This window comes from Plectropomus leopardus, chromosome 2, assembly GCF_026936395.1.
Source record: "Plectropomus leopardus strain MGB_pleo_1.0 chromosome 2, ASM2693639v1, whole genome shotgun sequence".
NCBI lineage: Eukaryota > Metazoa > Chordata > Actinopteri > Perciformes > Serranidae > Plectropomus > Plectropomus leopardus.
Window position 1 is genome coordinate 8,709,597 of NC_142177.1, and position 13,164 is coordinate 8,722,760.

The window sequence follows — 13,164 nt, forward strand, 5'->3', positions numbered from 1 at the left end:
TGCTTTAATGTGTCAGTATTTATAATGCTACACTCTGGTTGGGCCATATTTATGCATAAGACTATAATTTTTTTGACATTTGTGATACACTTTGCTGTTCAGTACTTTTAAGATTTTGAGGGCAGGAATATCACTTGGAATTGATTATTTTTAAATTATTTTAGTATTGCTACTTTTACTTAAGTAAAGAAATTATTTCTTTTTCCACCAATAACATACGCACATATGAGACTTGTTTGCTGTGTGCTCTTTAGGTGCCCCATGTGGGCACACTGCTCTTAACATGTATCTGTGATGAAATGAGACAGAATCCTCGAAGTTATGGGCCATCTGCATTACATCTGTGATGAGATGCATTCATTGTGAATAACTGTTATTGTTTTGTAGAACACAAATTTGCTAAATTCTTTAATATGTATAATTTGAGTGTAATGTAAAGGTTAGATACCAGCATTTACTATGACCTTTGAGCAGACTACACCTCCAATGCCCTTACAGACACCACCATGCACACACACACACACACATGCATGCACGCAGGAACGCACGCAAACATGCGCACACACACACAGAATTTGAATGTGCAAATACACTTGTTTCCACATTATGTAACAGGTTTGGAAACCTTGTGTTCAGATCAAATACGACCTGCTGGCCAACTGCTGTAGGATCACAATGTGGTTACCTGTGTGATCTGTCAAATTCACAGGAAGAAAGAGAGAGAAGCATGTAGAGGCTGCAGTGCTCAAAAAACACTAACCTTGTATATTTTGTTTATCTTTGCCTGTCTTTTGATTGTCTAATATTGTTGTCTTGAGGTTTCTTTTGTGTTGCATTTTTTGTTGTGAAGCACTTTGAGCTGCATCTCTTGTGTGAAAAGTGATCTATAAATCAAGTTTATTATTATTATTATGAAATGCGAACCTGTAATATAGCAAAAGGGAGTATATTTTGTTTAAGAAAACTGAAAATGGACATTAAGTCAACCTCATTATTGATATATTTAGTGGGTAACTTGATTACCTCAATTTCCTCTATGTCCTTTCCTGTGCAACAAGTGCAAAAATACAGCTGGGACAAATATGATTATAGGACTCATTATTGATGTGATATGTTGTCTCTCTTTCATATAACATTTTATTCCATGGAGACCGAGACTAATTTATTTTGGGGTTTTTTTTCATTATTGCAATGTCATAAACTGTTTATTTTCCCTTGACCTGAGTGGTTAAGTAACAGTTACTAGTTCAGGCTAATAACCATCCCCCCTCTGTGTCTCTCTGCTGCTTTGCCAGGGCAATTAGTTTGACCGCGTTAATGTGGAAAAAACACAGAGAGGAATACAGCGGCCATAGAGAGCGCTCACAAACACGCAGCAGGCCTCACTTGAATGCAATCAACCCATTTTAGTCTGGAGGATGTCTAAAATGGCTGTGTGAGTTTGTTGCCGTGAGTCATTTGTAGAGCAAAGTTTGATCGTTGGTGGGCAGCAGTAAAAGCCTCAAAGAGGAAATCAGTGTAGATGTAGAGGAGGCAGTGAATAAGCATAACATCACAAGCTTACAAACCATTACTAAACCTTGCTGCAGCATTGTGAGTGCAGCTGTTATTGCTGTATTACATTAAATGTGTATCAATCGTTGCTGATGGCCGAGGATGTACCTATTAACTTGCAGCTTTAAAGCATTGTCACATGCTAGATATCACTGAAATAGTCATGACACAGCAAATTTTTAAGTAAAGGAGAAAATCCATCTCCTTTAGATGTTTTGAGCCGCGAGTAGAAAACACATCATGATAGCTTAAATATGAAGATATAAAGTAAATGGTAGAGGTAATTTCAAATTTGCTGATTCAAATCATTTCAATCAGTTTGCATCACCCATGCAAACCAGTGTGGCATCTGTTCTGTGCTGTCTCTGTCTGAAGTTCAGTCTTTAGTTCAGTGTATTGCTGGCTCAATCTACATCCATTTCTGTATAAAACTAAAGCCTATGGGATTTTTCCATTAGATTTTATTTTATCATTGCAGAAAAAAAGCGCTGACACATTTATGACACTGACACATTCAGCAAGATCATCACAAATGAACCCCACTTTCAGGATTTTTGAAGCCTAAATGTAATTGCCAGAGGTAAAAAGCTATTGTTAGGCTATAAACAAACAATACTACTACCACTGTGGGGTTGTAAAAATCACGTTTGGCATGGCTCTATGTGATGACGTTCTTTGGTCTCATTAAGCAGCTTGTTAGCATAAAATCTTCAAAGTTATTGATCTAATTATACATCCTAAGCTAATGGAATACACAATTGGCCAGGACTTGAAATTTCTGACAAAGTTTACATCACAAAAACAACTATAATGATGTAAATTATCTATTGGTAATCCCGTCAAACTTCTTGATGTAAGTGTTTGTGCTTTACCCTCTCTTTTCCTGTGTTAGTATTGCTTATCATAGTCCTAGGTTTTTTTTAATTTAGCGCAATGTGTCATTTCTATTACAAAAAACAACAAACAAACAAATAAACAGCTAAACTCTGAAACACACTTATGCACCTAATAATGTACTATCAGTTTTCTTCAGTCTGGAGAGGCAAAGACAGTTTCATGAGTCAGTGAAAGCTTCACAAGCTCTTGTGTAGATTCTTGTGTGTAATCACTGCCATCTAGTGGAAAACAAGTGCAGTACAAACTACAGATCTCATTTATTCCACTGAATATGACTACTCATATCCTCAATATTACATGACATGACTGGGCGTGGGACAGATCAGAAATTGATCATGCTGCAGGATGAAATAAAATCACTATGAACACAATCACATATTTCACAGCATAGTCACCTGTTACACAACAGCTTGTGCCAAAAAAAGAGAAACGTTTGGCTTTGACTACACTGACAACAAACATAATATCAGTCAGTAAGTTATCTCTGAAGTCACAAAAAGGAATCTGTAACATCACAGCCTGAGTGAGGTGTTAACTGATGGTCATTACATCACAGCACATGTTGCACAAATGAAACACGGAAGAAAGAAAACTTGTATTGCTGCAGGAATTAAATGTATACAATCAAACTGGATCCATTTCTTTTCCTAAAAAAATGCAGTCTGGTACTTAAACTAACAACATATTGTCATTTAATACAGTTTCCTTTTTCATGTATGCAATGTGTCATAACATATCTATGATCACACCCACAAATGTGCACTGTTACAGAGTGTTAGTACAGCATTCTCAGTGTAATTACAATACATTACACCAGAAATTATTGATGGTATAATTAACTCTCACTCAGTGGTGACTGTTTTAGTGCAAATTTCATTACAGTACAGTTTAACCAAACACTACCCACCTTTTAGTGAGTTTTTTTTTGCTATATGATATTAAATAATATACAAATATTGCAATCATGTCATCAAACTAAATGAACAGCTTATAAGTAAATCACACTATCTACGTAAATACACACGAACAAAGACACAAAACCAAACATGAAATGCATATTTGCCATAAAATAGGTCTTCTGTCTACATTACGAGACATATAAGCTACAAAATAGTTTCTTCTCCATGTATGGAACATACAACGCAGAAGTATCACGTTCTTAAAGTATATAGAAACATAACTGGGTATAAAGAAAGAGCCAGCTCCTCCATTGTGCATGTGAGTGCATACATGTGGGGCTCAGTGTCAGCACGGCCCAGCAGGGGGCAGTGTTGTCTGTTATGTAACATCACTAAGTCAATTCACACTCCAACTCTCGGTATTTTTCAATGCTTCCTATATATCGCACTACAGTCTGATTTAGGAGGGTTGAACAGAGAAGAGGAAGTAGAATGGCCGATCTGTTGCATTCATCAGGTTTCAGTTACAGCAGGCTACAGATACTCTTCTTCTTTTACGTACAGGATCTCATGAGCTGAGCTGGGAACCTGAGAGAGTGAGAGAGAAAAGATTGGTGGCTGAAGGTTGGACATATTTCCATGCTGACATTTAATTTAATACTGACATCTTAAATAAATGAAAAATATTGCCTCTGATTGGCTTGGCTTTTCCAGATAATCTATCTTCTGGGAGGATGAAGTGACAGTTTTAGCGAATCTGACCAAAAGTTATTTTCATAAAAATTACCGACTAAATCTTTATTTCTTAGCCAAACTGTGAGGTATGAGGTATGACAAATCAATATTTTAATAAAAGTACGTACAGTAAGTACAGTTTTAAAATACTGTTCTAAATTGGCATGTCAGTTTTTTTTTTAACTGCTGATACCATCGAAACAATATGTAATGATTTGTAACCACAGCACAAGTTGTGCAATAGTTTGTAAATGGAAATTTTAATAAAGTTTTACTCTTATTTTACTATGCATTTTTTTTTTAGATATTTAAGGCACCTTACAGAAATAACCAACTCACTCAATCACTATTATCAGGCTGCAGATTCTCCGCAAGGTGAAGCTGTTCAGTCAATCTCCAGTCAGTTTTATTAATGCTGTTGCCACCTGCAGGTAAGGAAAGGAATAGCTGCTGCAAGTTTGACATTGCAGGTTAACTTTGTTTTCTGTGGCTACTATTTTCCTTCTGCATGTTTGTTTAACATTCTCCAGCCATATGTGCTTCAATAATTATTAAATGCCCTGAAAATAGGCATTTGTTCTTTCTATGAACAACTGGGCCCTTCATAAACATAAACAGTTGATTATTTCACAGGAGGAGTTTCTCTCTGTGTGTTTTTTGTCTGCACTCTACTCACTGGTTTGATTAGTGAGAGTTTGAACATCTGTAGTTTCTTGGCAACTCAGCAAACTCAATCTCCTGATGAGTTTAGAAATAATATGTGTAATTGATGTCAGTAACAGCAGCCAGTTGATGGTTCAAATGTTTAAAATACAGAACTTAGTCAGTCTAAACCACCATATTGCTTTCCCAAATATTTTACTTGTTGATGCAACAAATCTACTACTACTGTTCTCTGCTGCTGCTGCTGCTGCTTCTCTAGCCGACAGGTGGTGCAGGATGAACTAAAACAGCAGGTCCTGAACTGCAGTTCTGATACTGCAGACACTGCGGCTCTGTCACTGGATAATAGTGTTAAGGTCTGGTTCCAAGTGCTTTGCATTAACGAAAGAGACACTGTGGCGTAAAGTATCACTCACTTCATGTAGACCTTATGCAACTTTATTTGCATTGGCTGCACTAGTCTTTAAAGCTACAGCTGGTAACATTATGAAAATAACTTTTTGTCATAAGATTTTGTTACTGCATTGCCTTTTTCTCATCTCAAATTGTTTCAGAATCATATTTTTGTGTACTGTTTATCTGTAAAATAAAAAAGGTTTGCCCCAACTGGTGAGTTGGTCATTTCTCCTAATCACCCCCATCCAGGTTTCTCAATAGCTGCCCATGTGAGGGTTGAGGTCCCCCAGGAGAATTATAGACTGCAATAGTAGTTATTTAGAAATAAGGGTATTTAGAAATCAGAAAGGTATTTTTGTCATCGCCGTGATAAATACAAGTGCTTGTCTTTCTATAAAACTTACGTATATAGTGCACAGCATGCACCACCAGAGCTCAGTCTCCGTTCTCAACTAGTCAAACAGGCAGCTGAGCTGAGATGCTACGATGCACCCTCGTGTACTGCATACCCCAGTGAAATTTCAGGAGGGTATGACGATATGAAAAATTAGACACTGCAAAAGCCTACTACATAGGCAATATTATTTCCAGGACCCTACAGACTCTAAGTGGGCCGGATACTCTGAGCTGCTGATAGGTGCATAAGCTGCAGTTACTGTAAATCTATAATGTCACATTTTTAGTTAAATTTAACACTTGTGTACCTGGTTGACTCCTCCCACCACTAGGAGGCGGTCTCTGATGACGATGGAGGAGGTGGAGCAACGGGGGAAGGTCATCGGAGCCAACCTCTCCCACTTCTTCTTCTGAGGATGAAAGGCCTCCACTGTGTCCAGCGCGGACGGCTCATGACCTCAAAGGTATCAGACATATCAAAGGCAATGAATATTAGCCCATGTTCTACTCCTGTATACTGACTGAATCTCATATGTTACAGAAAATCTAAAAACATAAACACACAGGATTTAATCAATCAATCTGATGATGAGTCTGACAAATGCCATAATCTCATTAGATTTTGTCTCTGTCACAGAGGTTGACTTTGATCACTTATAAGTAGACTACCTGAACACATGAAACTGTTATGACACTAATAATAAAACATGGATGTAGCAAAATCCACGATGTATCCCTCTTACCAAGTCCTCCTGCTACTATCATCCGGCCACGCAGGAAAGCAGCAGCAAAGTCTGCTCTCTTTGTTTTCATCGCCACCGTCTCCTCGGACTTTAACCAGGCGCCTGCAGGAGAAGACACGACAGCTGAAACGAGCAGATGTGTGTGTACAAGCTTATGAAGTAGCTGAGGGTGAGGTCAGCGGCACCGTAGTCCTCCTTTGGCTGGACAGGATGCTGCTGAGCTTGTTTTCAGAGTGCGACCTGCACAAACAGGTCGACCGCAAGCCAGCTGCAGCCAGGACATTCACGGTACACACACACACACACACACACACACACACACACACACACACACACACACACACACACACACACACACACACAGACACACACAAAAGAAGGACACATTAAGGTTATAACAAACGCAGTCTACAAACAGACAGAGGGGAGCGGGAGGTTGGAGATGGGGTCAGAATATTACTAGGCAGAGAAAGTGGGGATACTGTTGGCACATTATTTTCATGAGTGAACTTTAATGAAAAATTTTAACCTTCCTATGTGGTGTGGAAAGGAGAAAGGAGGAGAGAAAGTCCAGGGTGGCTACTCGACCTTTGAAGTCTGACCAAGACTGTAAAACATCATCTAAAATAAGCTAGATATCTGAAAGCTACAGTTCATGTGAAAACCTTCAGGGACAATAGGTATACTGGTTTAAGTCACTGTGAGTGTAGTGGTGTGTATGTAGTGCAGTAAATTAAGAACAGGGTATTAAAAAATCTGGTAAAATCCTATGTGGGAAGGCTGGTGATAGAGGTTATGTTGTTGCCTCGTGTGGTGAGGACATACCTGGGAAGTGTGGTCTTTGTCCACTATAGGACACAGTGCCTCAAGACAGAGTCACACCGTGTCTGAACTGGACACGGCACAAGCGAGCGTCAGTGACTAAATCTGGTTAATTCCATTATTTCCTACTGGACTGTCCTAACTGACCTTGAGCGATGCAGCTGGATACAAGTAATCGTTTGAGGTAACACTTTTGTCACATGCCCTGTTTTTATTTTATTCCTGTTGCTCGCTTTGACTGCGCCAGTAACAACAAAAAATAGCTGCTACACCATGGATGTATTAAGAAAGTCTGGATATAGCCATGGAGGCAGGGCCCTGTTCATTCCTATGAGACCTGCTCATTGGCCCACCAAAAAAACCAAGCTCTTTTTCGGGTATAGAAAACCTGGATCTCTGGGTAACTTCCACCGGCAGAGCAAATGACTTGTGGTTTAGCACTTGGCCAGCTTGAAAAGCAGTCTAAAAAATTCAGTCTTGCGTTGCTTTTAGACTTCCCAAATGTATTCAAACTGGATGGCTTAATTCTAGATAGTGAAGTCTATCTAGATCGTCGTTTAGCAGGGGGTAGGGGTTGACACTCACAAAAAATGATCCACTGATTTACAGACATCTCTTTCTCAGTGTAAGTCAATAGGTAAAAGTCTTTCTGGGCCCATGGGCATCACACAACCAAGAGGGTGTAACTTTTGACTAACTAGCTCAGGTGCCGGTAGGTGAGCTTGTAGTAGATGCACACTTTTTATGTGCAGTATTATGGTTAGCGGGTGTAGCTCGCTAGAAGAAAATAGTTTCCACATTAAACTGCTCCATCCAAGGTGTGTGGATTATCTTGAGTAATAGTATTTCTGGGAAGAGAAACTGCTGTTGAGTTTTATGTTTTGGTTCTTTGAGCACCACAAGCCGAATGCCATCTAGTTCCATTATAATGGAGAGAGGGCAGACATCTGTGAGGCCAATATCTGCAACACTCGGCAGCTCACACCAGAACAATCTAAATTGATAAGGTGCATGAAGGTGTTGTGGTGAGCAGGTGCTTTTTCTTATCCACCATTTGAAACAAGTACTGAAACACCCCAAAATTTTGACATTAAAAAAGGAAAAAACAAGCCAAATATGTGGAAGCCATTACAGAAGACCTAATGGGGTTGAAGTAGAGGTGACATTTCCTTCACATTCAAAAGCTGAAGTACTCCAGATGATAAAAAGCATACTTGAAAGTGGTGGAAATGAAAAACAAAGCCGTTCTCTTTCCCCAGAAGACTCTGCAGACATTTTCTTTTTTTACTTTTAGGTTTTGTTGCTGCCAAGTTGTGTTTATCTAAAGGAAACCCAGGGTGGAGAGAATCGTGACAGAGGATGAAAGATAACTTCATTAGGGAGCGAGGGAGGGAGAGAGAATTAGAAAGATAGAGACAGAGCAAAAGAGCAAAAGTACAAAAACGTCTAACTCTTTTATTGTTGTCTAACTCCTGTTTCTTTTTATCTGGATCTGTATCTTGTTCTTTTCTTTTCTCAAACTATTTTTTCCATTGCCTTTTTTTCTATCTACCGTGTCTTTTTCATTCTCTCATCATCTCCTTATTCATTCTGTTTCTCTTTCTTTTTGCCTTTTTGCCTCTTTTTTTTTTTAATCTATTCTCAATCTTTTTTAAACAAGAGGCAGAGACAAAAAGGTGGAGGGAAACAAACAGAGATAGAGGGAATGAAAGAGAGATAAATAGCCAGATGGTGAGCCTTGCTGCCTGGTGCAGCAGTGTGTAATGAAGAGCTGTGTTTTCCTCTCCAGCCTGGTAACACTGAAGACAACAGAATAGAGATCACAGCTGGCTGTCCACTCTGCTCGCTTTTCTCTCCAGAGGGAAGTCCTCCTGGCAGATATTTCACACTGGGATAAAACATCAATCTGGGATGTTCATTTTTTTGGTAAATGACTAAAGGGTGGTGTATTCAAATATGTTTATATCCTCAAAGTGAGTACGCAAGGTATCAAAAGTAAGTTTGTGTATTAGCACTAGTATAGAAATATTTGAAATGATACCCGCCTGATCAAAAACATTCACAGACTAATGGGTGACTGCACGGGCAGTTACGCCCATTATTTTGACTGTTAATAGGTAAGATATGTTGACCACAGCCCACTTAACATCATTTTCTGTTTTTTCACCAAAAGTGGGTAATCTGTAACTTAGCAAGCTTTTCTGTTAGTTAGTTTGTTTATGTAAAGATAGGCGACATTATAGCTCCCCAAAAGTGAGGCCAAATCGTCTCACTTTCCCCAAGTTGCTGGCTGCAGTACAGGTCATAGACTCCGCCCCCTCCATGCATGTCAATGGCACATGGGCCAAACTAAAAAAAAAACAAAAAAAAAATCAAATCTTTTCCCAAATACTGTTTTATTGTTTTATTGTCATTGTATTAGGTAGTTCTTCAAACACTGATGTTTGTTTAAGTGTTTTCTTTCTGATAAGTTTGGTTTTAATTAGTTATTTGATACTATAAAAACAGGGTTTGAAGTCATGATTGACATAGCTATGTGTGCTAATCAGTGTACTTGCGTTCAGTAGCACTGCTCGTGATTGGTTGTGCAGATATATGGGCGAGAACTTGATACCATGGAGACCTCTGACTCTAAATGGCATCACCAGCGCATGATTGCAGCAGCCTTGCCTGGGATATCTTGGCTTCATTTTTGCACAGTGGGAGTATGTAAAGACGCGTCATCCATCTTTATGTACAGTCCAACATTTGGTCAGCTAGCTGTGTCACTTGGCGGTTGGTAGGTTTGGCTATTTCTGTGTAAGAACTAAGGTGCAACCTTTTTTAATGATGTAAGATGTAAATCACCTATTGGAAAACACTAGCATGATATCTCAGCTAAGTTTAAACTTATGGACATCTCGTGCAATTTGCTTCTGGACTTACTACATGCAGGTATGTTTTTATAAGCCTTGCTAGTTAAGGGGCTTTAGGGATGTCAGCCTGTCAGTTCACCACTAGACTAAAATATCTTAACTACTGGAATGATTGCCATTAAATTTAGTACAGACGCTTCAGGTGCCTAGAGGATGAGTCCTACCAAGTTTGGTATTCCCAGCTAGTGCCCTGATCCCCTTTTCCTCGAGCACCACCAGAAGATTAACATTGGGATTTTAGGTTACTCTGTACAATTACTGGATAAATTATGAGAATGTATCCAATACTTATGACCACATACCTGCAAGACTGATGACACTGTCATCCCATCAAACTCAGCTGATCTTTGTGTGTAGTCTAATTAGCGAATGTTGTCATGGAAACACTTTATTAAGATTTTTGTGTTGGCAAACATTACACCTGCTAAGCATTATAGCTGGCTTTGTAAGCATGTATGCATGCTTATGTTAGCATTAAGCTCAGTGTGCCTAAGTACAGCCTCACAGAGCTACTAGCATAGTTGCAGACTCATCGCTGTGTTTTTATCTGCAAAAATTAAAAACAAAAATGCATTATAAATTCAAATGCAACCCCTTGGCAAGGCCACATTGCACACTGCATTGAATTCTGGCCAAAATGAGTCTACTGCAAATTGAGACATCAGAATGTCTTTCTAGTGTGATGGATTCATCTTTTAATGATTGTTATACACTGAACCAAGATGGGGGATCCACAAAAAGTCCTGCTCTTTGATTCTGAAAGCAACATTATACTTATCTTCTTCTTGGATTATACTTCATACTACAGTAAAAACTGGATACATGCTTTGATGTACATGCTACTTTTCCATTTATCAGTCAATGGAAAGTAAAATACAACATAAATCTACAAAGTGGGTGCAGAATGCAGGCTACAACACTAGTAATTCTTTTATAAACAGTGCTTACAGTGTCACTCGCTGGATTTTCCACTTTAAATTACAGTGTGTGTCAACACATCACACTACAGACTTATGGTTCAATCCTCTGAGACTGAGTTGCGACTGCAAGCTTTATTCCTATTTGCTTTGGAGGGATTACACAAGTCTTTGCGCCAAGATTTTCTTTGTAGGACTCGGGGAAAACACCAGCATGCATTATTCTACTCTGGAGGGAGACAGCAGAGGAGAATAAAGAGATGGAGAGACAGAGAGGGAGAATAAAGACGGAGAGAGAGAGAGAATGACAATAGAATGAGGGAGATGAGGCGATTCTCTGAAGACTGGGCTTTGTAGTCTGTGTGGTAGTAATTTCGTCCACAGCTCTCCTCTGTAATTGTCCATCGTGATTAACACTAGAAAAGGATGGTGATTGCTTCACGTCCTTTGATGGATTCTGTCTGTCTGTCACGTGTGAAATCTCAAACACTGCTGACCACACAGACCATCCTTTTGAACAGAATCTCGCCATTATGATTCAGTAATTACATATTGGCCCACAGTCACGGCCAAAACAAGAGCACATTTGCCCTATTCTCATTTCTGCTTGATTCCATCTGCTTTGAAGTCTTCTGGGTGGGTTTTACCATCTCAGGCAGGACAGAAATCAAATATAGACGACGTGGGAATACATTTAGTCACTAGTTGGCTCCAGGGGGATGGCATCATTTGTGGTTTTTGTTACTGTTGCCTGAGTTCTACATGCCTCAGAGAAGCTTCTGATCAAAGCGTGTTTTTATTGGATAAAGTTAAAGCAGGATTCATAATTTTAGTTATTGTTGACAGGAAAGCAGTTTTAAAGGGTTAGTCAAAAAAAGTATTCCCCTTTTCAACTAAGTGGTTCCAGGCACTAAGAAGCCACAGATATGCACACCTGTTTGTTTGTTTTTCTTGTGAAGCATGAAGACTGAATTTCATTGTGTAATCCACTGTTGTACAATGATGATAAATGAACCTTGAAATAAAGTCAGGAAAGAAATCAGAAAAAACAGAATGCCCTTTGTGCTTTCCTGTTTTAGTTTTCACGGCATTTAAAAAACCATGAAGATGAGCTTGAGATGCAGTTTTCATGCATGGATACTATGATTATAAATGTTGCAAGGTGTTTTGGGACCACACAGCTCTGAGGTCTCTAAATGAAACTGCCAATTGGCAAGCTCCCCAGAGTTTGCATTCACACTGCCAATCAGAACGCTCAAGTGACATAAGCCAGCTAATGGTTGCAATGCAGCGCCTCTTTTGCTTTAACGTGTCAAAATTGTGTTGTATTTCCACTACTGCGTATATACTCAGTAAAGCCTGGACTTCAATGTTGAACTATTTGTCTGAGTTTTCTTCTATTATTTCATCACAAGCTGTTGTTTGTCAGGAGTTCACAAGGACCCAAAGTCAGGACAAAAAGGGCAGACAGGTGTGCAAACCAAAAGCAAGCTTTTATTCTGATTTTTTTTTTTTTTTTTGACGACATGCTATACTATGATGTTTTTTTAATGATTTTTGATATCATAGCATGAAAATGTCCACTAAACAAGCACGTAACTAAAACACAAAGCACAAGTGAAACACTAAACCGAAGCAACTAGGATCTCATGTAAGAACTCAGGGGTGAAAACAGCAGCAAACACTGTGGAGGCAACAGAGAGGGGCACAAATGAACTGACGATGAACAAAGAGAGACACACAGGGCTACATATACAGGGCAACAATCACAAGAACGAGACACAGCTGGGGGAGGTGGACACATGTAAAAGGCGGAAAACGCAGGGATTGGCTAACAATCGCAGGTGTGGCAGAGATCACAAAGGTGGAGCAAACAAGACTAAAACAGAACAGGTGAGGACTGAACAACTAGTGAGGGACAGGTGAAACCAATCAGGGAAACACACAAAGACAGGAAGTAAAAACAGACTTGACACATGAGGAGCAATACTACAAAATAAACCAGGAAACAGAACATGAGTAACAAGAAAACATATCAGAAAACCCCAAAACAATATAACACGAAACCCAGGATCATGACAGCTGTTAGTGTTATATGCTTTTTGTTCTTCACACGGCTTTACACGGTTTTTAAAAGTGGCGGTTGCCAGTATTGCATTAACTGAGTTCGACTAATCAACATAGGAGTGTTGTCACAGTACTGGAATTTCTAGCCCTGATATAATAC

At 39.2% G+C, this 13,164-nt stretch overlaps 1 protein-coding gene across 2 annotated transcripts in view; it reads right to left on the reverse strand.

Moving 5' to 3' along the window:
• Positions 1-2,615: 2,615 nt before the first annotated feature.
• The window catches only part of klhdc8a (kelch domain containing 8A), a 39,916-nt gene continuing 29,367 nt past the window's right edge, over positions 2,616-13,164 (reverse strand). For both annotated transcript variants that reach the window (XM_042506593.2, XM_088084021.1), the window contains 3 exons: positions 6,284-6,385; positions 5,849-5,997; positions 2,616-3,938 (listed from right to left, as the gene is read on the reverse strand). In XM_042506593.2, coding sequence (XP_042362527.1) covers positions 3,885-3,938; positions 5,849-5,997; positions 6,284-6,385 — 305 coding nt within the window. In that variant the 3' untranslated portion in view covers positions 2,616-3,884. The remainder of the gene's footprint in view (positions 3,939-5,848; positions 5,998-6,283; positions 6,386-13,164) is intronic.